This window comes from Hyla sarda, chromosome 8 (assembly GCF_029499605.1).
Source record: "Hyla sarda isolate aHylSar1 chromosome 8, aHylSar1.hap1, whole genome shotgun sequence".
Lineage (NCBI taxonomy): Eukaryota > Metazoa > Chordata > Amphibia > Anura > Hylidae > Hyla > Hyla sarda.
This window is the reverse complement of record NC_079196.1, coordinates 15,428,040-15,450,263: the sequence shown is the minus strand read 5'-3', so window position 1 is coordinate 15,450,263 and position 22,224 is coordinate 15,428,040. Positions and strand designations below refer to the sequence as shown.

The 22,224-nt window shown below is 42.5% G+C and overlaps 1 protein-coding gene across 2 annotated transcripts; it reads left to right on the top strand.

Annotated features, from left to right (window-relative positions):
* The first annotated feature begins 1,939 nt into the window (after positions 1 to 1,939).
* LOC130284597 (sterol 26-hydroxylase, mitochondrial-like) lies at positions 1,940 to 21,380 on the top strand. 2 transcript variants are annotated; one of them, XM_056535074.1, is made up of 9 exons: positions 1,940 to 2,188; positions 6,515 to 6,705; positions 6,995 to 7,194; positions 11,024 to 11,221; positions 12,885 to 13,048; positions 14,534 to 14,700; positions 14,912 to 14,993; positions 18,028 to 18,288; positions 20,181 to 21,380. In XM_056535074.1, exons 1-9 carry the CDS (start codon positions 1,973 to 1,975, stop codon positions 20,301 to 20,303), a joined length of 1,602 nt encoding a protein of 533 aa, XP_056391049.1. In that variant the 5' UTR covers positions 1,940 to 1,972; the 3' UTR covers positions 20,304 to 21,380. The 2 variants fall into 2 exon arrangements, with proteins under 2 accessions (XP_056391049.1, XP_056391050.1); XM_056535075.1 differs by having other exon boundaries at positions 1,943 to 2,188; positions 18,088 to 18,288.
* Positions 21,381 to 22,224: the final 844 nt, after the last annotated feature.

The window sequence follows — 22,224 nt, the reverse complement described above, 5'->3', positions numbered from 1 at the left end:
GGCTAATGGGGCCCGTCCGCTCACTAGGCACTTCTCCCTAAAGCAGACTTTTCGGCAGGATCCTGGTGAAGGGTGATGTCGCTCAGGAAAGAAGATGGTTGCAGTAACTGGGTCTCTGAGGTCTGTCCTCATGTGGTGGGGTACAGGACATACACAGCAGTGGGCTAGACTTGACCTCTACTCACTCTCCTCTCTCCCCACCACTCCTCACAACTGATGAGCTCTTCCCCTTCTAGACAGACCTGGGGGAACAGGGCAGAAGGTCCTAACTGGCCAAAGTGCTCGCGTGGTTCTCTGTGCATCCTCCAGCACAAACAAAATTAACCCTTTCATGAAAATAACAAATTACCAATGCATTAAATGAGTAACAATACAGTGGAATACATTATGACACAGACAACGAGTAAACCTGAGCAATGGGCCGAGCAGACACAGTAAAGCTACATCTACCTGACAGGGCAGGTGGACAAGCGTGTTCCGCACTGGGATACCACACTTTCTCTCCTCCTTGCTGGGACTTTCTGTACCATTTACCATAGAGGAATGTAGCTTTGGTTCTTTAGATGAAGAGCTCAGGCAATATTAAAGGGGTTACCCAGGAAAAAACTTAGATATATGTATATATATATATATATATATATATATATATATATATATATATATATCTCAACTGGCTCCAGAAAGTTAAACAGATTTGTAAATTACTTCTATTAAAAAATCTTAATCATTTCCGTACTTATGAGCTGCTGAAGTTGAGTTGTTCTTTTCTGTCTAAGTGCTCTCTGATGACACGTGTCTCGGGAGCTGTCCAGAGTAGAAGCAAATCCCCATAGGAACTGCACAGAGCAGAAGAGGTTTGCTATGGGAATTTTCTTCTACTCTGGACAGTTCCCGAGACACGTGTCATCAGAGAGCACTTGGACAGAAAAGAATAACTCAACTTAAGCAGCTGATAATTATTGGAAGGATTAAGATTTTTTAATAGAAGTAATTTACAAATCTGTTTAACTTTCTGGAGCCAGTTGACCTTAGAAAAAAAAATAATAATAATTTTCCTGGAATACCCCTTTAAACATTTTCCTGTGGGAAACAAACACTCTTTCTCATGCAAAAATCTACTGTACTGCGATGAACGACAGATCAACTCCCCTCACGAGTTATGTGGCAGGAGCTTGTGAATTTATTATACGAGAAGGTGGTGAATCCGCACCGTCGTTGCCCAGAAAAATACTCCAAGATCTGGGGTATCTGGAATGAGGCTATGAATACGATTGGGGCAGCGGCGCCCCCTGTAGTTCACTTTAGCTGTAACTGTTGCCCTTTCCCCCCTGAAATCTCAGTGTCAAGAAGCAAATAAAAAAAAAAAAAAAAAGAAACTTTATCTTCTTGCCCCGAAAGAAAACACAAGGGGGGGGGGGACATTTATCAAAGCATTTAGTAGGGTTTTTTTTGGCTTAAAATTGTCACTGAAAAGTCGCATGTGTGACAACTCTATTTTTTGTGTGACTTTTTGATTGTGCAGGGCCCTAAGCAAAAAATAAATAAATAAATAAATGAATAAACTCGCTTACCAAAGCAAAAAGTGATTTCTGACTTGCAGTGGTCAGAGATTTATCAAGTGCGAAAGTCGCAAAAAAGTCGCATCACGCGAAAAAAAAACTACTAAATTTACTCCAGCTCAGACATGGAGCAGAAAAAGCAAAAATAAAAAAAAAACACATTAAAAAATTGCTTACGTGAAAGAAATTTAACAACAGGTGGAAACCAGTGGATAAATAAGTTGCACATAAGCAAAAAAATAGAAAGAAAAAAAAAGAACTAAAAAAAGGAAAACATAAGCAAAGACTGATAAATGTCCCCGAGGTGTGACAGACGCTGCTCTGCGTGTTTTCCCTCCTCTGGATCTCACCGGGGGGAGGTCTCTGAGGCTTCTCCTCCCGGATACAATGATTCAGCAGCCGTGACCTCAGACATGATATCCGCCGCTCTGAGACACTGCAGGATTAAGGTCCATCCAGTGCTGCAGACATGCAGGGGCTTACATGGGGCTGCCGCCGCCGCCGCCGCTGGAGTAGTAGAAGGGGACAAGAAAGTGAAGACAATAGAAGATTTACCTGGACCCTCCCTGCTCACCGACCTCTACTGGTTCTTCATCAGGGGGTACCTGCTGTATACTCATGAGCTCCAGGTCAGACTGAAATATCTATCTATCTATCTCATATCTATCTATCTATCTCATATCTATCTCATATCTATCTATCTATCTATCTATCTCATATCTATCTATCTCATATCTATCTCTCTATCTCTCATATCTATCTATCTATCTCATATCTATCTATCTCATATCTATCTATCTCATATCTATCTATCTATCTATCTCATATCTATCTCTCTATCTCTCATATCTATCTATCTATCTCATATCTATCTCATATCTATCTATCTATCTCATATCTATCTATCTATCTATCTCATATCTATCTATCTATCTCATATCTATCTATCTCTCATATCTCATATCTATCTATCTCATATCTATCTATCTCATATCTATCTATCTCATATCTATCTATCTATCTATCTCATATCTATCTATCTCTCATATCTATCTATCTATCTCTCATATCTCATATCTATCTCTCATATCTCATATATATTTATCTATCCATATCTATCTCATATGTATCTATCTCATATCTATCTATCTATCTATCTATCTATCTATCCATCTATCTCATATCCATCTCATATCTATCCACCTCATATCTATCTCATATCTATCTATCTATCTATCTATCTCATATCTATCTATCTCATATCTATCTATCTATCTCATATCTATCTATCCATCTCATATCTATCTATCTCATATCCATCTCATATCTATCCACCTCATATCTATCTCATATCTATCTATCTATCTATCTATCTAGTAATCCAGAGAGCAGCAGCACACAAAAAATGTGAAAAAACGTGGGTTTTATTGCATTTTTCCAGTGCAAAAATCAGAGAGCAACGTTTCCGCGGCCTCTCGCCGCCATTATCAAGCTCGAGCATAGAAAACATGCTGCTCTGGACAGTTCCTAAAATGGACAGAGGTGTCAGCAGAGAGCACCGTGGTCATGACAGAAGAGAAATCCAAAAATAAAAGAATTTCCTCTGTAGTATTCAGCAGCTAATAAGTACTGGAAGGATTAAGATTTTTTTAATAGAAGTCATTTACAAATCTGTTTAACTTTCTGGCACCAGTTGATAAAAAAAAAAGCAGTTTTCAACCGGAGTACCCCTTTAACATACTCCTACTGTATAATCATTAGACTGATCATGTGATCAGTTTTTAGCAGATTGCGCTCTATCTATATAGTGTACGGACGGTAGATGATCCGCCTTTCGTGCCCGGTCTATGATGATCACACAGGTATCTCATTGGCATTGACATCACACAGCACAAGATAATGGGGGAATAAACCATAATAATACCATGGACCAGTGGTCTTCAACCTGCGGACCTCCAGATGTTGCAAAACTACAACTCCCAGCATGCCCGGACAGCCAACGGCTGCCATAGACCTTGTGCATATGTAGGAGAGTCACAAATTTTGTGCAGAAGTTTTGTGTTTTAGCCAATCTGCTCTGCGCTCACAAATGGATGGGGCTCTTATATACAATACCATATTATACCCACATAGTACTATCATATACTACCCTATATACATCACCATAGTACTATCATATACTACCCTATATACATCACCATAGTACTATCATATACTACCCTATATACATCACCATAGTACTATCATATACTACCCTATATACATCACCATAGTACTATCATATACTACCCTATATACATCACCATAGTACTATCATATACTACCCTATATACATCACCATAGTATACCCACATAGTACTGCCATATACTACCCTATATACATCACCATAGTATACCCACATAGTACTGCCATATACTACCCTATATACATCACCATAGTATACCCACATAGTACTGCCATATACTACCCTATGTACATCACCATAGTACTGCCATATACTACCCTATATACATCACCATAGTACTATCATATACTACCCTATATACATCACCATAGTATACCCACATAGTACTGCCATATACTACCCTACATACATCACCATAGTATACCCACATAGTACTGCCATATACTACCCTATATACATCACCATAGTATACCCACATAGTACTGCCATATACTACCCTATATACATCACCATAGTATACCCACATAGTACTGCCATATACTACCCTATGTACATCACCATAGTATACCCACATAGTACTATCATATACTACCCTATATACATCACCATAATATACACCCACATAATACTGTCATACACTACCCTATACACAGTACCATATTATGCCCACATAGTACTATCATATACTACCCTATATACATCACCATAGTACTATCATATACTACCCTATATACATCACCATAGTACTATCATATACTACCCTATATACATCACCATAGTATACCCACATAGTACTGCCATATACTACCCTATATACATCACCATAGTATACCCACATAGTACTGCCATATACTACCCTATATACATCACCATAGTATACCCACATAGTACTGCCATATACTACCCTATATACATCACCATAGTATACCCACATAGTACTGCCATATACTACCCTATATACATCACCATAGTATACCCACATAGTACTATCATATACTACCCTATATACATCACCATAATATACACCCACATAATACTGTCATACACTACCCTATACACAGTACCATATTATGCCCACATAGTACTGCCATATACTACCCTACAAACATTACCATAGTATACACCCACATAATACTGTCATACACCACCCTATATACATTACCATATTATACCCTAATAATACTGTTATACACAATACCATATTATACCCACAGAGTACTATCATAAACTACCCTATAAGCTGTACCATATTATACTCTAATGATGCTGTCATACACTTCCCTGTACACAGTACCATCTTATACCCACATAGTACTATCATATACTACCCTACAAACATTACCATAGTATACACCCACATAACACTGTCATACACCACCCTATATACAATACCATAATATACCCACTTAGTACTTCCATATACTACCCTACAAACATAACCATAGTATACACCCACATAATACTGTCATACACTTCCCTATACACAGTACCATCTTATGCCCACATAGTACTGCCATATACTACCCTATACACTGTACCATATTCTACCTTAATAATATTGTCATACACTACCCTATATACAATACCATATTATACCCACATAGTACTGCCATACACTACTCTATAAACATTACCATATTATACCCTAATAATACTGTCATACACTTCCCTATACACAGTACCATCTTATGCCCACATAGTACTGCCATATACTACCCTATAAACATCACCATAGTATACACCCACATAATATTGTCATACACTACCCAATAAACATCACCATAGTATACCCACATAGTACTGTCATATACTACCCTATAAACTGTGCCATATTATACCCTAATAATACTGTCATACACTTCCCTATACACAGTACCATCTTATGCCCACACAGTACTGCCATATACTACCCTATAAACATCACCATAGTATACACCCACATAATACTGTTATACACCACCCTATATACATTACCATCTTATGCCCACATAGTACTGACATATACTACCCTATAAACATCACCATAGTATACACCCACATAATACTGTTATACACTACCCTATATACATTACCATCTTATGCCCACATAGTACTGCCATACACGACTCTATATACATTACCATATTATACCCTAATAATACTGTCATACACTTCCCTATACACAGTACCATCTTATGCCCACACAGTACTGCCATATACTACCCTATAAACATCACCATAGTATACACCCACATAATACTGTTATACACCACCCTATATACATTACCATCTTATGCCCACATAGTACTGACATATACTACCCTATAAACTTAACCATAGTATACACCCACATAATACTGTTATACACCACCCTATATATATTACCATCTTATGCCCACATAGTACTGACATATACTACCCTATATACATTACCATCTTATGCCCACATAGTACTGACATATACTACCCTATAAACTTAACCATAGTATACACCCACATAATACTGTTATACACCACCCTATATATATTACCATCTTATGCCCACATAGTACTGACATATACTACCCTATAAACATTACCATAGTATACACCCACATAATACTGCCATACAGTACCCTATAAACATCACCATAGTATACACCCACATAGTACTGCCATACACCACCCTATATACATTACCATAGTATACACCCACATAATACTGCCATACACTGCCCCAATAACAATCTCTGTATTTCGGCTGCTGCAGGATTCTTTCTTATCATGTTCTCTCTCTATATACATCATCAGCTGATATACAAGAAGCGCTATGGAGCATTATGGAAATCCACCAACAACAAGAGCTACATGGTGAACATCGCAGATCCGGCCATTTTGGAGGTTTTGTTGCGTCAGGAGGGAAAGTATCCGACAAGGACCGAGATCGACCACTGGAGGCTACATCGGGAAGTGCGGAGACTTTCTTGTGGACCCTTCACAGAGTGAGTTGGCTACATGGGGGTTGTGTGTATTGTTAAGCTCAGAGCTCTGCTCCATCTACCAGGATCACCCGGGAGCTGAGCTCATCATACATGGTGAGTACCGGCTGCTATCAGCAACCGCCTCTTACCGCTAGTGGACGACATCAGCTATCGCACTCATGGTGACCATTTAACCCTTTAAATGCCCCAATCAATAGCGATTGCAGCATCTAGACGGCTTTGTAGTAAATAAGCTCACACTATTGCTTTTTATACAATTCCCAAAATGACGTCTCCGTGTATTTTTCAGGCGTGGAGAGAAGTGGCATAGTCTGAGGACCATCCTGAACCAGAAGATGCTAAAGCCCAAAGAAGTCAAGAGCTATGTCGGGAGCATCAATGAGGTGGTCTCTGACTTCATGACCAGACTTCAGGAGTTACGGCAGCAGAGCACATCCGGGGACACGGTCAGCGACATGGCCAATGAGCTCTACAGATTCGCTTTTGAAGGTATCTGAAGTATGAAGGGAGATCATAGAGTCATTGGACAGTATGTACAGGTGCAAGAAAAAGTCATTGAACCCTTTGCAAGTAGATGGGTGTCTGCATTTCTCTGCAAAAGACCAGGGGCTAGAGCCCATGGCCCAAGCCACTCCCCTAACCACACCAAAGCCACGCCCCTAACCACACCCCAGCCACACCCCTAACCATGCCCTCATTCACACCCAATCACGCACAGTATACCAGTATACAAGGAGAATTTTCACCATACATATTACCGCCATACTGTCAGTGACCATATCTAACCAAAACTAAAACCAATATTACCAATAACACCAGTACAAAAAACTAAAATTCTCAGCAGCTCCAAACAAATGAAACAAGTGCACAGGTGCACACTGCTAGTTTTGTGTGTTACCAGTAGGAACAAATCATACCACCATACAATGACCACCACCATTACCACTGACCAATAACACTACTAATTTGTTACTGAATAAAATAAACTATAAAAAAGATCATGGGGGAGATTTATCAAAACCTGTTGTCACGATTCGGCTGGCTGGAGGTGGATCCTCTGTGCCAGAGAGGGATTGGCGTGGACCGTGTCGGTGGACCGGTTCTAAGTTGCTACTGGTTTTCACCAGAGCCCGCCGCAAAGCGGGATGGTCTTGCAGCGGCGGTAACAACCAGGTCGTATCCACCGGCAACGGCTCAACCTCTCTGACTGCTGAGACAGGCGCGGTACAAGGGAGTAGACAAGAGCAGGGTCGGACGTAGCAGAAGGTCAGGGCAGGCAGCAAGGATCGTAGTCAGGGGCAACGGCAGGAGGTCTGGAACACAGGCTAGGAACAAACAAGGGAACGCTTTCACTAGGCACAATGGCAACAAGATCCGGCAAGGAAGTGCAGGGGAAGTGAGGTTATATAGGGAAGTGCACAGGTGAAGGTACTGATTAAAACCCATGCGCCAATCAGTGGCGCACCGGCCCTTTAAATCGCAAAGACAAGGCCTCTGCAAAATGAAAGAAGCGATCTGATTGGTTGCTATGGGCAACTGGGCAACTTTTCCTCTGTACAGGTTTTGATAAATCTCCCCCCATATTCCCAAATACATTCACCACACAGGAGGTACATACCAGCTGTGCACAGGATCTGTATACCATATAAGTGATTATATACAGGACCATATAGAAGTAGTGGGCAGCAAATCTACTAAAGCAAATCTGCAGCAGAAAATACGCACGTGTGAACTTAAACATAAAGTTACATCTAGGCACTCACAGATGGCGTCTTTTCTGATCAGCGGCGTCCTCTTTCCTTTTATTCTCCATTCGGATCAGACCAACATGACGGCTTCTTCCGGCCAAAACTTCATCTCTTCGGCATCTGCAGGACAAACATGTTAGACTCTGCATTTTTCCAGTGCCCTCGTCTACACAGTCTCCCAATCTATAGGCCTCCATACTGCAAAAAATGCCCCCTTGGTGTCCCGCTCAGAAAAATGGACATGTAGGTAGCCAAGTAGTCAGGTATTTAGGTAGGTAACTAGCCCGGTAGTTAGGTAGCCATTTTTTTTAGGTAAGTAGGTAGGTAGTCAGGTATGTAGCTAGGCAGTTAGGTAGCCATATATGTAGATAAGTTAGGTAGCCCAGCATGACAGTAGGTAAGTGTTCCCAACACGGGTAACTTTGGCTGTCTGGGCATGCTGGGAGTTGTAGTTTTGCAACACCTGGAGGCACCCTGGTTGTGGGTTCTTGGAAGCCGTTCAATGCAGTGTTTTTTTTGTTTTGTTTTTTTGATTTTTACAACCAAGGTGCCTCTAGATGGTGCAAAACTACAACTCCCAGCAAGCCCAGTCTGGGCATGCTGAGAGTTGTAGTTTTCCTACATCTACAGAGGGATGGCTGTGGGGTCGTGGTCTGACCAACACCTCTACCCCACCTCTTCACCATGTGGGTCAATGTAGGCATCATAGTTCCCCCACATTAGGTAGGCAGGACAGTTCCCCCACATTAGGTAGGCAGCATAGTTTCCCCACATTAGGTAGCAGTTTCCCCACATTAGGTAGCATAGATTCCCAACATTAGCTAACAGTTTGCACTTATTAGGTAGCATAGATTCCCCACATTAGGTAGCATAGTTTCCCCACATTAGGTTGCATTCCCCATATTAGGTAGCAGTTTGCACTTATTAGGTAGCATAGATTCCCCACATTAGGTAGCATAGGTTCCCCACATTAGGTAGCCTAGATTCCCCCCATTAGGAAGCATAGTTTCCCCACATTAGGAAGCATTGTTTCCCCACATTAGGAAGCATTGTTTCCCCACATTAGGAAGCATAGTTTACCCACATTAGGAAGCACAGTTTACCCACATTAGGAAGCATAGTTTACCCACATTAGGAAGCATTGTTTCCTCACATTAGGTAGCATAGATTCCCAACATTAGGTAACAGTTTGCACTTATTAGGTAGAATAGATTCCCCACATTAGGTAGCATAGTTTCCCCACATTAGGTTGCATTCCCCACATTAGGTAGCAGTTTGCACTTATTAGGTAGCATAGATTCCCCACATTAGGTAGCATAGGTTCCCCACATTAGGTAGCCTAGATTCCCCCCATTAGGAAGCATAGTTTCCCCACATTAGGAAGCATTGTTTCCCCACATTAGGAAGCATTGTTTCCCCACATTAGGAAGCATTGTTTCCTCACATTAGGTAGCAATTTCCCCACATTAGGTAGCATAGAATCGAAAATGCAAAAACTAAAATTGTCCGGGCCTTAAGGGGTTTATTGTGCTGTGTTAATGCTCAGTTAACAAGCGCTGATGTTTACTCAATGAATAATGACATAAATAATGCAACCACTTGCGTGCTATTAGTTTAGTTACATTGAGTTACAGTCTATTATTATGACTTAGAGAACAATCAGACCAAACGTTATTACTGATCAAGTCCGAAAATTCTTCCGAATAATAAGGGTGGAGGTACTTACCTACATGACAGTAAGGGGTGAAGTCCTAGTGTTGACCTGATGATGTGTACACAATGGGGAGCACAAGGACGTCAGTATCAGAGGATCCAACACCAGCAGTGATGTCATCAGCGGACTGAAGGGAACGTCATGATATCGGGTCACAGGCTGCATTAATGGACAATACTAGAGTGAAGGAAAGATTACTATATTTATTTAATTCTGCATTTAGTGTGTATTAATGGGGTTATCCAGCAAAAATGTATATCCTGGTGGGCCTTCTAAAAAATAGAAAAAAAACTATACCTACCTTGCTCTGGTCCCCCGCAGCCTCTGTCCAATCTCCCGATCTTTTCGTTGTAGGACCTGCCCACTAAGCCAATCGAGGGATGAGATGTGACAGATCTGTGTCCAGTGATTGGCTGAGATGGCAGGTCCTGCTCTGAGGACACGTCTCGGAAGCAGGAAGAAGTGAGAAAATCGGGAGGACAAAGGAAAACAGTAACTGTGGGGGACCAGGGCTAGGTAAGTATAGATTTTTTTTATATATACTGTATGATTTATGAAAAATACCAGATAATCCTTTTAGGGTAGGGTCACATGTATCCCATGTAAGGTGGATTTCCAGCAGCTGAAATTCATCTTGCAGATTTTCCACTGCGGAATTCCACAAGCAGAATTCCATAGTGGAAAATCCGCAAGCAGAATTTCAACAGCAGGAAGCAGCAGATGGTCTACGTGTGACCCTACCCCAAGAGGGTAAATCAGCAGAGCATTTCCAACCTAAACAAGACCTGTAAAGGGATGATCCAGGCTTTATAGTAGATGGCCTATCCTGACTATGACATCATCTAGTCTTTCCCAGGAGTGTCCTACATCGTATTCGAGACTCGGATCGGCTGTCTGGAGAAGCAAATCCCCCCCGAAACCCAGAAGTTTATCGATTCCATAGCCCAGATGTTCAGGAGTTTTGTGTTTGTGGCCTACCTGCCCCCGTGGATGCAGCCGTTCCTCCCCTATATGAAGCTGTACATGGAAGGTTGGGACAACGTGTTTGACTTTGGTGAGTCGATGTCGGCGACACATTTTCAACACTTTTAGATGCTTCACTTTGATCACGACATCTGAAGGGTTATTGCTGGGCATTGGTGCTCAGGCCGATGTCCTGCATTAGTGGTGAGTCCTGGCTGCCGATAGAAGCCAGTACTCACCAGGTATGAAGTGTGAAGCTTGTTAGCACTGTATACACCCGGGTGTATAGTAAATTTGTTTCACTTTATATTTTAGTTTGTAAAATAAATCATATTATGCACTTTATAATATATATATATTTTCTATATGTAACGCATTTTATATTAATGTATTGATAGATTATATGAATTTGGCACTTTATGATGCACTATTATTAAGTATATATGTATTGATTTCATTGTAATGCATTGGCCACTTTAATATGGAGTGTTTTTGGATAGTGGTTGAAATTCCCATACTTAGAATTCCATATAGTACATCCTCCTAGTGCGCATGCTCGGCGATTCCACAGTTCGGGCGCCTCTCCCTGGACTCGATTGGTAGCTTCCGCCCATGCTCCTTGACACTGAGTGACGTGGGGCATGCTCGGACGCGATGGCGCAGTTTGGGACGGGTGGGATTCTGGGACGGGACGCAGAGCAGGAGTCGGATACGGAAGATGGGGGAGATTTATCAAAACCTGTGCAGAGGAAAATTGCCCAGTTGCCCATAGCAACCAATCATATCGCTTCTTTCATTTTTCAGAGGCCTCTTTATAAATGAAAGTAGCGATCTGATTGGTTGCTATAGGCAACTCAGCAACTTCTCCTCTGGACAGGTTTTGAATAAATCTCCTCCATGATGGCGTCCGTGATATGGGTATATATAAAAAGGCAGCTGAGACAGACTATACTGCTTACTCACTGCTTTCTTCCTCGAATATGCGAATAGAACGAATACACGAAATTCACAAATATAGGACGAATATTCGTCTATATATTCGCGAAATATCGCGAATAGGAATATGGGCAATGCCGCTCATCACTATTGGTGTTAACCCGGGCGTCCACCCCTAGACATCTTATCCCCTATCCTGATTGTAAGGGTCCATCCGCTGGGGACCCCAGCGATCTCCCTGCTGCCCCCAGCGTTCGTTTAGAGCATTGGGTGCAGCGTCGGAGGCTCGTGACGTCACAGCCGCGCTCCGCTCGTGACGTCACGGCCACGCCCCCTCAATGCAAGTCTATGGGAGGGGGCGTGACGGCCGTCACGCCCCCTCCCATAGACTTGCATTGAGGGGGCATGGCGGTGACGTCACGAGCAGGGTGTAACCGTGACGTCACAAGCCTTCGCCCCGCATCGCCAGTCATACGGCACGCAGCGTAATTCGCTCCGTGCACGGGATGTCTGGGGTGCTGCAGCCGAGATCGCGGGAGTCCCCAGCGGCGGGACCCCTGCGATCAGACATCTTATCCCCTATCCTTTGGATAGGGGAAAAGATGTCCAGGGGCGGAGTACCCCTTTAAGGTGTTAAAGGGTGCATGATTAATCCAGCTGTGTAAAGGCTGAGTACCTAAGCGCCAATGTTTAGGGCTCATTCACACTACGGAATCTCTACCGGAAAGGCGCCATTTCCATAGACGACAATTTAGAGCGGATTCTGCCAAAATAATGAACATCTTCATTCTATTAATTCCACCTTTATCCCCCTGCAGGTAAGAAGCTGGTGGATAAGAAGATGGAGGAGATCCAGTCCCGGCTGGAGAGAGCGGAGGAGGTGCAGGGAGAACACCTGACCCACCTGCTCTCCGGCGGTAAACTCAGCGTGGCGGAGGTGTACGGCAGTGTGTGCGAGCTGCTGCTGGCCGGCGTGGACACCGTGCGTAAGCCTCCATCTTCTCATTTACCTCCAATGTAACAAGTGACCTGAGGATCCGCAGATATATATATATACTGTGTGACCTGGTGCTATGGGATCTACGCCGATCTGCAGTCACACATTTACATTTTTGGGTATCATTAATATAATGTTATACACGACACAGAGGCCATTGCTAGAAATAAAAGTAAACATGAGGAGGGAGACTTATCAAAACCTGTGTAGAGGAAGAGTGGTGCAGTTGCCCATAGCAACCAATCAGAACGCTACTTTCATTTTTTTTTTTTAAAAAGGCCTCTGAAAAGTAAAAGAAGGGCTCTGATTGGTTGCTGTGGGTAACTGCGCCGCTGGTCATCTGCGCAGGTTGTGACAAATCTCTCCCAAAGGTCCTTATTGCTGAAGAAGGGGTCTTTTTGTTCCAATTCCACATAAAGGGGGGCGCTGTTGCATTGATTCTTATGAAAATATTCACAGTCTGGTGTGGCCAGAAAGTGGTACTGCAAGTATATTGAGCCGCCTCCCCCATTATGCTGGAATTTGGGGGCTGTGGACAATTCAGATCTGTTTGTTTATAATTATTTTGTCAGATTGAGGCCAAGTTTACACACTGTAAAGTCAGAACATAAAAAATGGCCGTAATTCATACGCATTTTTTTTATTCAATGTTATCTTTGTTGTTAATAATTATAATAATAATAATAATTATTATTATTTTTATTATTGTTATTATTATATAATCATAAATAATAATAATTATTATTATTCATATTGTTATTAATAGTTTTATAATTTTTATTATTAATAATAATAATAATAACATAACATTTAATTAAAAAAATTTATTCCAATGCTATAATTGCATTTTTTTTAATTCAGTGTTATTTTTAGTATTATTACTACTACTACATAATAATAATAATAATAAAATAATTGTTCTTATTGTTGTTATTATTATTACACTTAAAAATGCCGACTTTTGTGAAACAACACAGGAGTGGGGTGGGGGGTAATTAAGATGGCACAGGTAATAAACGTGTACAAGCCCCTCCCCTAATAAAGCTTTGAATCACCCCCCCCCCCCTTTCCCCATTTTATATATATATTTATATACTCAGAGATGCCATCTTTCTTCGTAGACATACAAATACATATACAGGCTAATTTTTATTTGTATGTTTTTTTGCGCAATGATCTGTATTTTTTATTCGTATAATTTTTCTTTTGATGGGATTTTTTGATGGCTTTTTATTAGTTTTTTTTTTCTGGTGTATGATGTGACCTAAAATCTGCAATTCTGGACTTCGGTATTTTTTTCCGTTACCGTGCCATTTAATTAACATTATATATATATATATATATATATATATATATATATATATATATATATATATATACATATATATATACATATATATATATAATTTTTTTTTTTTTTTTTTTTACCACCACAATAACCTTTTGTGTTTTTTTTCCCTCCATTTGCAGACATCAAACACCCTGTGCTGGTCTCTGTATCACTTGGCACGAGAACCGCAGCTCCAGCAAACCCTGTACAATGAAGTGATGAAGGCCGTTCCCCTGGAGCGCATCCCCGTAGCAGATGATATCCCCCACATGCCTTTACTGAGGGCCGTGATCAAGGAGACCCTGAGGTGCCATTATATAGGACTGTAATTATGTACTTTACACATAGAGCAGTGTTTCCCAACCAGCGTGCCTCCAGCTGTTGCACAACTACCAAAGGCTGTCAGGGCATGCTGGGAGTTGTAGTTTTGCAACAGCTGGAGGAACGCTGGTTGGGAAACCCTGACACAGAATGTATGAATCACTAATGAATTGTGCTTTTCTCTCTTCTATTTGCAGATTATATCCTGTAGTTCCAACCAACGCGAGATTTATCATTGAGAAAGAGGTGGTCATCGGAGACTACAAATTCCCCAAAAATGTAAGCCCCATCATCTGGATGTGATTTACTATTAAAGGGCTACTCTGGAGGGGGGGGGGGACAGTTTTTTAAATTAAAATAAATATATAGGGGGTCCCATTCACCTCTAGACTAATACCAGAAAAACGGATACATGACGATAATATATATACAATAAAATAAAGATTGGAACTGTGCTTCAGATTTATGATGAAAACAAATTGTTTTTATTCATAGATATTAATATAAAATACCGCTAATATAGTATCTTGAACATGACGACCAAAATATGTAACAATAACTCCTTACACTGCGCCCTTGTGTGGAGAAAAAAGTAGCAATGATTTTAAAAATATATCAATGGTTTTAAAAAAAAATATATAAAATAATGTGATACCGCAGAAGAGTCTTAGATCCAGTAATCCAGCATAAAGGTGATGCAGTTAAAGGAGTACTCCGGCGCGCACTTTTCTTATTTTATCCGTTCCGGGCTGAAAAATAAAAGAAAACAAATGTTCTCTTACCTGCCTATGCTCCCCCGGTGCTCCAGTACAGGCGTTCGGTCCCCGGGCTGTACTCTTCTTACTTCCTGTTAGCCCGTCACGTCACACGGAGCTTCAACCTATCACCGGCCGCAGCGATGTCCCGCCTCTGCCGGTGATAGGCTGAAGCTCCGTGTGACGTGACGGGCTAACAGGAAGTAAGAAGAACACAGCCCAGGGACCGAACGCCTGTACCGGAGCACCGGGGGAGCGTAGGCAGGTAAGAGAAAGCTTATTTTCTTTTTTTTTTGCAGCCCGGAACGGATACAATAAGAAAAGTGAGCACCGGACATGTCCTTTAAGGCCAAAATGGGCCTGGTCATTAAAGGGTTAATAAAACAGAAATGGGGAGAAACTATACTCCTTTAAGCAGGTTAAACATGTATCCAAGTCCGCATTTATATAAATCTGTGCAGCATATATTTACCGGCTTATAGTAATAGACGCGCCGAGCTTTGGAGCTGTGGTTCCTGATCGTCCTATAGAGGCTGATATGCGCAGGCGTGCTGAGGAAAGGGTCAATATTCAGTACCCTGAAACGCGTCGAATAATTTTTACCGCAACATCACCGCTATTACCTTGTTACCGCAGTCCAGCAAAGGATTTCTGCTATCTATCCAGCCGCTCATGTTTAGCTATCACTGCTCCCACTAATCCAGCCGCCAGCATTTGGTTACCACCGCTCTCACCAACAGCATTCACCGGGCTGACATCCAGCGCTGCAGAGCTAACGTCACACGCCGAGAATTCCTCCACGAGGTCTGTCTTCACCATCGGAGTTTGATCATCTACCTCCGTGTCCGGCTAGTGGACCAGCCGCCGGTGCGCTCGCCAACTATAGCCTCTATAGGACGATCAGGAACCACAGCCCCAAAGCTCGGCGCGTCTATTACTATAAGCCGGTAAATATATGCGGCACAAATCTATATAAATGCGGACTTGGATACATGTTTAACCTGCTGAACTGCATCACCTTTATGCTGGATCACTGGGTCTAAGACTCTTCTGCGGTATCACATTATTTTATATATTTTTTTAAATCATTGCTACTTTTTTCTCCACACAAGGGCCCTGTGTAAGGGGTTATTGTTACATATTTTGATTGTCATGTTCAAGATACTATATTAGCGGTATTTTATATTAATATCTACTGTAAGGATTCCTCCTTGGGGATTAGCTGTGGGATCGTCCAGGTCACTTGCCACGGGACACGTTCCTCACAATAACACCACAGACCACAGTTCCGCATACACGTCGGGCTCCTCGCCAGCTTTATTTCCACAGGTTGCAGGTAAAACAAAAAACATAAAACAGGAACAAAATAAAGTCCTAGACCGTCTGGTCACTGACTACACATATCAGCATGCCCTGACTACGAACTGGTGAGCTACCCTCATCCAGTCAAACATGTGTCTCCTGCAACCTGTTTCTCACAGTTCACACCACTTTTTGGACCACTGACAACTTCAGCTGTGTGCTTCCTCAACAGGGTCCGAGTGTCTCCTCCTCTAACAGCCAGCATACTGTATCCCAGGGAGAGCCCCAACTATTCTGTTTCCTTTCCTATTAAACCCACTTCCCCTCCCTGATACCTCATTAATCAGGCCACAGGTGGAGCATTCTGCAGAGTTAGCGAGAGAAATACACCCTTTCCTTGCCACACTGCCACACTATGAATAAAAACAATTTGTTTTCATCATAAATCTGAAGCACAGTTCCAATCTTTATTTTATTGTGTATATATATTATCTTCACGTATCCGTTTTTCTGGTATTAGTCTAGAGGTGAATGGGACCCCTATATTATTTCTTTTATTTAATCACATTGGGGGAGATTTATCAAAACCTGTGCCGAGGAAGAGTGGTGTAGTTGCCCATAGCAACCAATCAGATTGCTTCTTTCATTTTCCACAGGCCTCTAAAGAGGCCTGTGGAAAATGAAAGAAGCGATCTGATTGGTTGCTATGGGCAACTACACCACTCTTCCTCGGCACAGGTTTTGATAAATCTCCCCAATTGTACTTTGGGGTGTAAGTACCATCCATTCATACCTCGACTAATTTTTTGTGAGCTGCACTTCCACTTATATTTTTCTATAGTTTTTTTTTTAATTAACCTGTGCCAGAAAGTTATACAGATTTATAAATTACTTCTTTATAAAAATCTTAATCCTTCCAGTACTTATCAGCTGCTGTATGCTCAAGAGGAAGTTGTGTAGTTTTTTCCAGTCTGACCACAGTGCTCTCTGCTGACCCCTCTGTCCATGTCAGGAACTGTCCAGAGCAGGAGAGGTTTGCTATAGGGATTTGCTCCTGCTCTGGACAGTTCCTGACATGGACAGAGGTTTCAGCAGAGAGCACTGTGGTCAGACTGGAAAGAACTACACAACTTCCTCTTGAGCATACAGCAGCTGATAAGTACTGGAAGGATTAAGATTTTTATATAGAAGTAATTTACAAATCTGTATAACTTTCTTGCACAGTTTGACGTGAAAACATTTTTCTTCCTCTGAAGTACCCCTTTAAGGCACAACATCCCACAGTTCCAATCCAATATTTGTTCTCCTCCTTGCAGACCCTCTTTATACTGAACCATTACGCCATCTCCAGGGATGAAGCCAATTTTAAAGACCCTGAAAAGTTTTACCCACAGAGGTGGCTTCGAGACGGAGGCATGACGCACCACCCCTTCAGTTCCATACCCTTCGGATACGGACTGCGGGCCTGCGTGGGGAAGCGGATCGCAGAGCTGGAGATGCATTTGGCGTTATCTCGGGTGAGACTTTCTTTTACTAGACAATTTTATCTATTTATTCAATGAAGTGCGCAAATAATACCACCATACAGTGCCGAAGGATCACACAATACATGACCAAAAGCTAAATACCTAAAACAGTGGTTCCCATATATATATTTATTTATTTTTTCCCTACGTACCCCTTGGCTGGCCATTTTTTAAAATCTGTATCCCTTATATTTAGTGACATATTTTTTATTTAAATAGTTTCTGTTATTTCAAATGTATATGCTTTTCTTTACTCCATATCCTCTTCCCAGGCCCCTGCTCCTCATCCTATCTCCCCGAGCCCCCTGACTCGCTTAGGTGACATCTTCTGTCATTGGAATCATTCACAAACTCCCCATGTGTATTGCCCCACACAGTAATAATGCCCTTTGTGCCCCCATATAGTTGTAAGCCCCCATACTGCCCCCATATGGTAAGTAGTAGGCGGCCCCCCCCCATTCACTCACAAAATTGTAGGCCCCCTTACTGCCCCCATATAGTAGTAGGCTGCCCCCATACTGCCTTTATACAGTAGTAGGCTTCCTCCGTTTCCTCATATAGTTGTAGGCCCCCATACTGCCCCCATATAGCTGTAGGCACCCATACTGCCTCCATACAGTTGTAGGCCCCACACTGCCCCATATAGTTTTAGGCCCTCCTCTGTGCCCTCATATAGTTGTAAGCCCCCATGCTGCCCTTATATATTTGTAGGCCTCCACGCTGCCCTCTCTGTGGCCCCATATAGCTATAGGCACCCATACTGCCTCCATACAGTTGTAGGCCCCACACTGCCTCCATGTAGTTGCCCCACACTGCCCCATATAGTTTTAGGCCCTCCTCTGTGGCCCCATATAGTTTTAAGCCCCCACGCTGCCCTCATATATTCGTAGGCCTCCACGCTGCCCTCTCTGTGGCCCCATATAGCTGTAGGCACCCATACTGCCTCCATACAGTTGTAGGCCCCACACTGCCTCCGTATAGTTGCCCCACACTGCCCCATATAGTTTTAGGCCCTCCTCTGTGCCCTCATATAGTTGTAAGCCCCCACGCTGCCCTTATATATTTGTAGGCCTCCACGCTGCCCTCTCTGTGGCCCCATATAGCTGTAGGCACCCATACTGCCTCCATACAGTTGTAGGCCCCACACTGCCTCCGTATAGTTGCCCCACACTGCCCCATATAGTTTTAGGCCCTCCTCTGTGCCCTCATATAGTTGTAAGCCCCCACGCTGCCCTCATATATTTGTAGGCCTCCACGCTGCCCTCTCTGTGGCCCCATATAGCTGTAGGCACCCATACTGCCTCCATACAGTTGTAGGCCCCACACTGCCTCCGTATAGTTGCCCCACACTGCCCCCATATAGTTTTAGGCCCTCTTCTGTGCCCTCATATAGTTGTAAGCCCCCACGCTGCCCTGATATATTTGTAGGCCTCCACGCTGCCCTCTCTGTGGCCCCATATAGTTGTAGGCTCCCATACTGCCCCCACATAGCAGTAGGTCTGAGGAGCAGTGGAGCACTGAACCTGATGCGGTACTTACCGTGTACAGCAGCCCGGTGGCCATGCTTCTCCTCTGCTGTCCTCCTCCTGATCTGCTCCTCTGGACAGTGACATCAGCTACTACCAGCCGCCCCTTTAAGATCAAGCACCATGGGCTGAGGCCACTTTAGAAGCATTGACCAGTGGCTGTGGCCGCTATTACAGATTTTTTTTTTCATGTACCCCCAGGAGAACTGCTACATCCCCCTTGGGGGTATGAGTACCCCAGGTTGGGGACCGCTGCTCTATAGTAATGCTGTATACTCTATCACCCATGTAACTTTGCTAAATAACTTTGATTCTGAGTTACTGACTTTTTATTGTTTTTGTTTTCCTCTCCTGCAGATCATCAGGACATTTGAGGTTAAACCAGATCTTAAGGCCAGAAATGTAAAACCCATCTCGCGTATCGTCCTGGCGCCAAACAAGAAACTCAACCTGCGGTTTATAGAGAGAAAGTCGGTCTGAGATGATAGTGACGCCTCATAAGTCTTCTCAGGACCCCTCACCTCTTATCAAAAACTAAAAGACCCCGCTTACTGTCTTCTAAGGATGGGACCTGGCAGAGTAATGGTGTCTGGCTCCTCCCACATAACCCAGCCAGGCTCCTCCCACATAACCCAGCCAGGCTCCTCCCACATGACAAAGGCAGGCTACCCCCACATGACAAAGCCAGGCACCTCCCATATGACAAAGCCAGGCTCCTCCCATATGACAAAGCTCAGGCCCCTCCCATATGACAAAGCCCAGGCCCCTTCCACATTATAAAGTCAGGCTCCTCCCACATGACAAAGTCAGGCTCCTCCCATCAGGGTCGGTGCAAGGATTTTCTCCACCCTAGGCGAAAACTAATTTTGCCGCAAACAGCGAGTGGTTCAGATGTTGGCTAATTTGCGGCATGCAGAGCAGCGCCCATCTCAAAAGGGAGCTCTAGGCGGCTGCCTATTTTGCCTATAGACAGAGCCGCCCCTGCCTCCCACATGACTTCCCCATTCTATACTTTTACTGAAGAGAATAAAATGAACAGTTTTCACTCTCTTCCTCTGTGATCTCAAAACTGTGGCCCTCCAGATGTTGCAAAACTACAACTCCCAGCATGCCAAACTGCCCACGGCTGTAGTTTTGCAATATCTGGAGGGCCACAGTTTGGACAACACTTTGCTACCTAAAAGTTTTTTTTGTTTTTTTTTTTTATTAGAAAATTTGATTTAAAAAAAAAAATATTTCAGTGGACTTTGTATAATTAGAATTTTTCATCCTTTTAATAATTTGGGTGTTTTTTTTTTTAGCTTAAATTTTTTTAATTAGTTTAAATTTTATTTTTATTTTTTTTTACAGATTTTTCAGACTTTTCTTTTAAAGCTACAGCAAAAGCTACAGGGGACTCTTATCATTGTTCCTGCTACATAATGGAAAAACTAGACAAAAAAATGCTAATTTTTTTAATTTTAATTTCTGTAATTTTATTATTTTGATTTGTAAAACGAAAATTGTGAACTTTTTTTTCAATAAATAAAACTGTTTAGTCTTAAAATAAAATAAATAAATGGCTTTGTGATATGAATAATTATTTCTCTCGTGCGGCTGCAGCGTAAGGAATGGAGGATTTCAGTACAATTAGCGCGCGCCACGTCCTGTATTTTATTGTATTTTTTATTAATATTTTTCTTCGTAAGAAAAACCATTGTTTGCTAACACGCTGGAGACCGACATGGTAACCGGGATGAAAAGCTCCATGCTGTATACTGCAGGTGTCCCCTCCCCCACCACCACCCCGTTGCACGCCATTTTTTAAATCTACAAAAGTTTGTGTGTGCGCAATTTTTTTTTTATTACAGAAACCCTGCCAAAAAAAAAATTATTGAAAGAAATATTGTTCAAATGATAAATTCCCTGTAAGTCCTTAAAAACGTTTACTTCGCAATCAGCATCAAATCGTCTGTATGTGAATACACCGGATACTTCTCACAGCTCAGGGTTTGTTACAGTTGTATCTGGTCTGGACAATCTATTGATAATCTCCTGTAAGGGTGCGTTCCCTCCTGGCTCCGCCTCCAAAACGCACTGCACGCATAAGGCTGCGGCTGGAAAGCCCTGTGTGCATAGAGAGCGAGGAATACGCTGCGTATACGCCAGGTGGGAACGAACCCTAAAATGTATCAGTCTGGACTCCAGATACATTTATTCCTAGTTATAAGGTCTCTGCTCATATGGCTTTATATACTGTAAACCAGTTTCCCAACCGGTGTGCCTCCAGCTGTGGCAAAACTACAACTCCCAGCATGCCCAGAAAGCCACTGTGCTTTCCAGGCTGGGAAACACCTGCCAACTGTCTAAAGTGTATGGTGGCCTCCCCTCCAATACTGCCCCCTGTAGTACCCACTAATAA

Excerpts from the sequence above, each read along its gene's own strand:
- LOC130284597 (XM_056535074.1), top strand. The coding sequence starts at position 1,973 with ATGATATCCGCCGCTCTGAGACACTGCAGGATTAAGGTCCATCCAGTG. Across the intron at positions 7,195-11,023 it reads CTACAGATTCGCTTTTGAAG|GAGTGTCCTACATCGTATTC; the intron begins GTATCTGAAGTA and ends AGTCTTTCCCAG. Across the intron at positions 11,222-12,884 it reads GGACAACGTGTTTGACTTTG|GTAAGAAGCTGGTGGATAAG; the intron begins GTGAGTCGATGT and ends ATCCCCCTGCAG.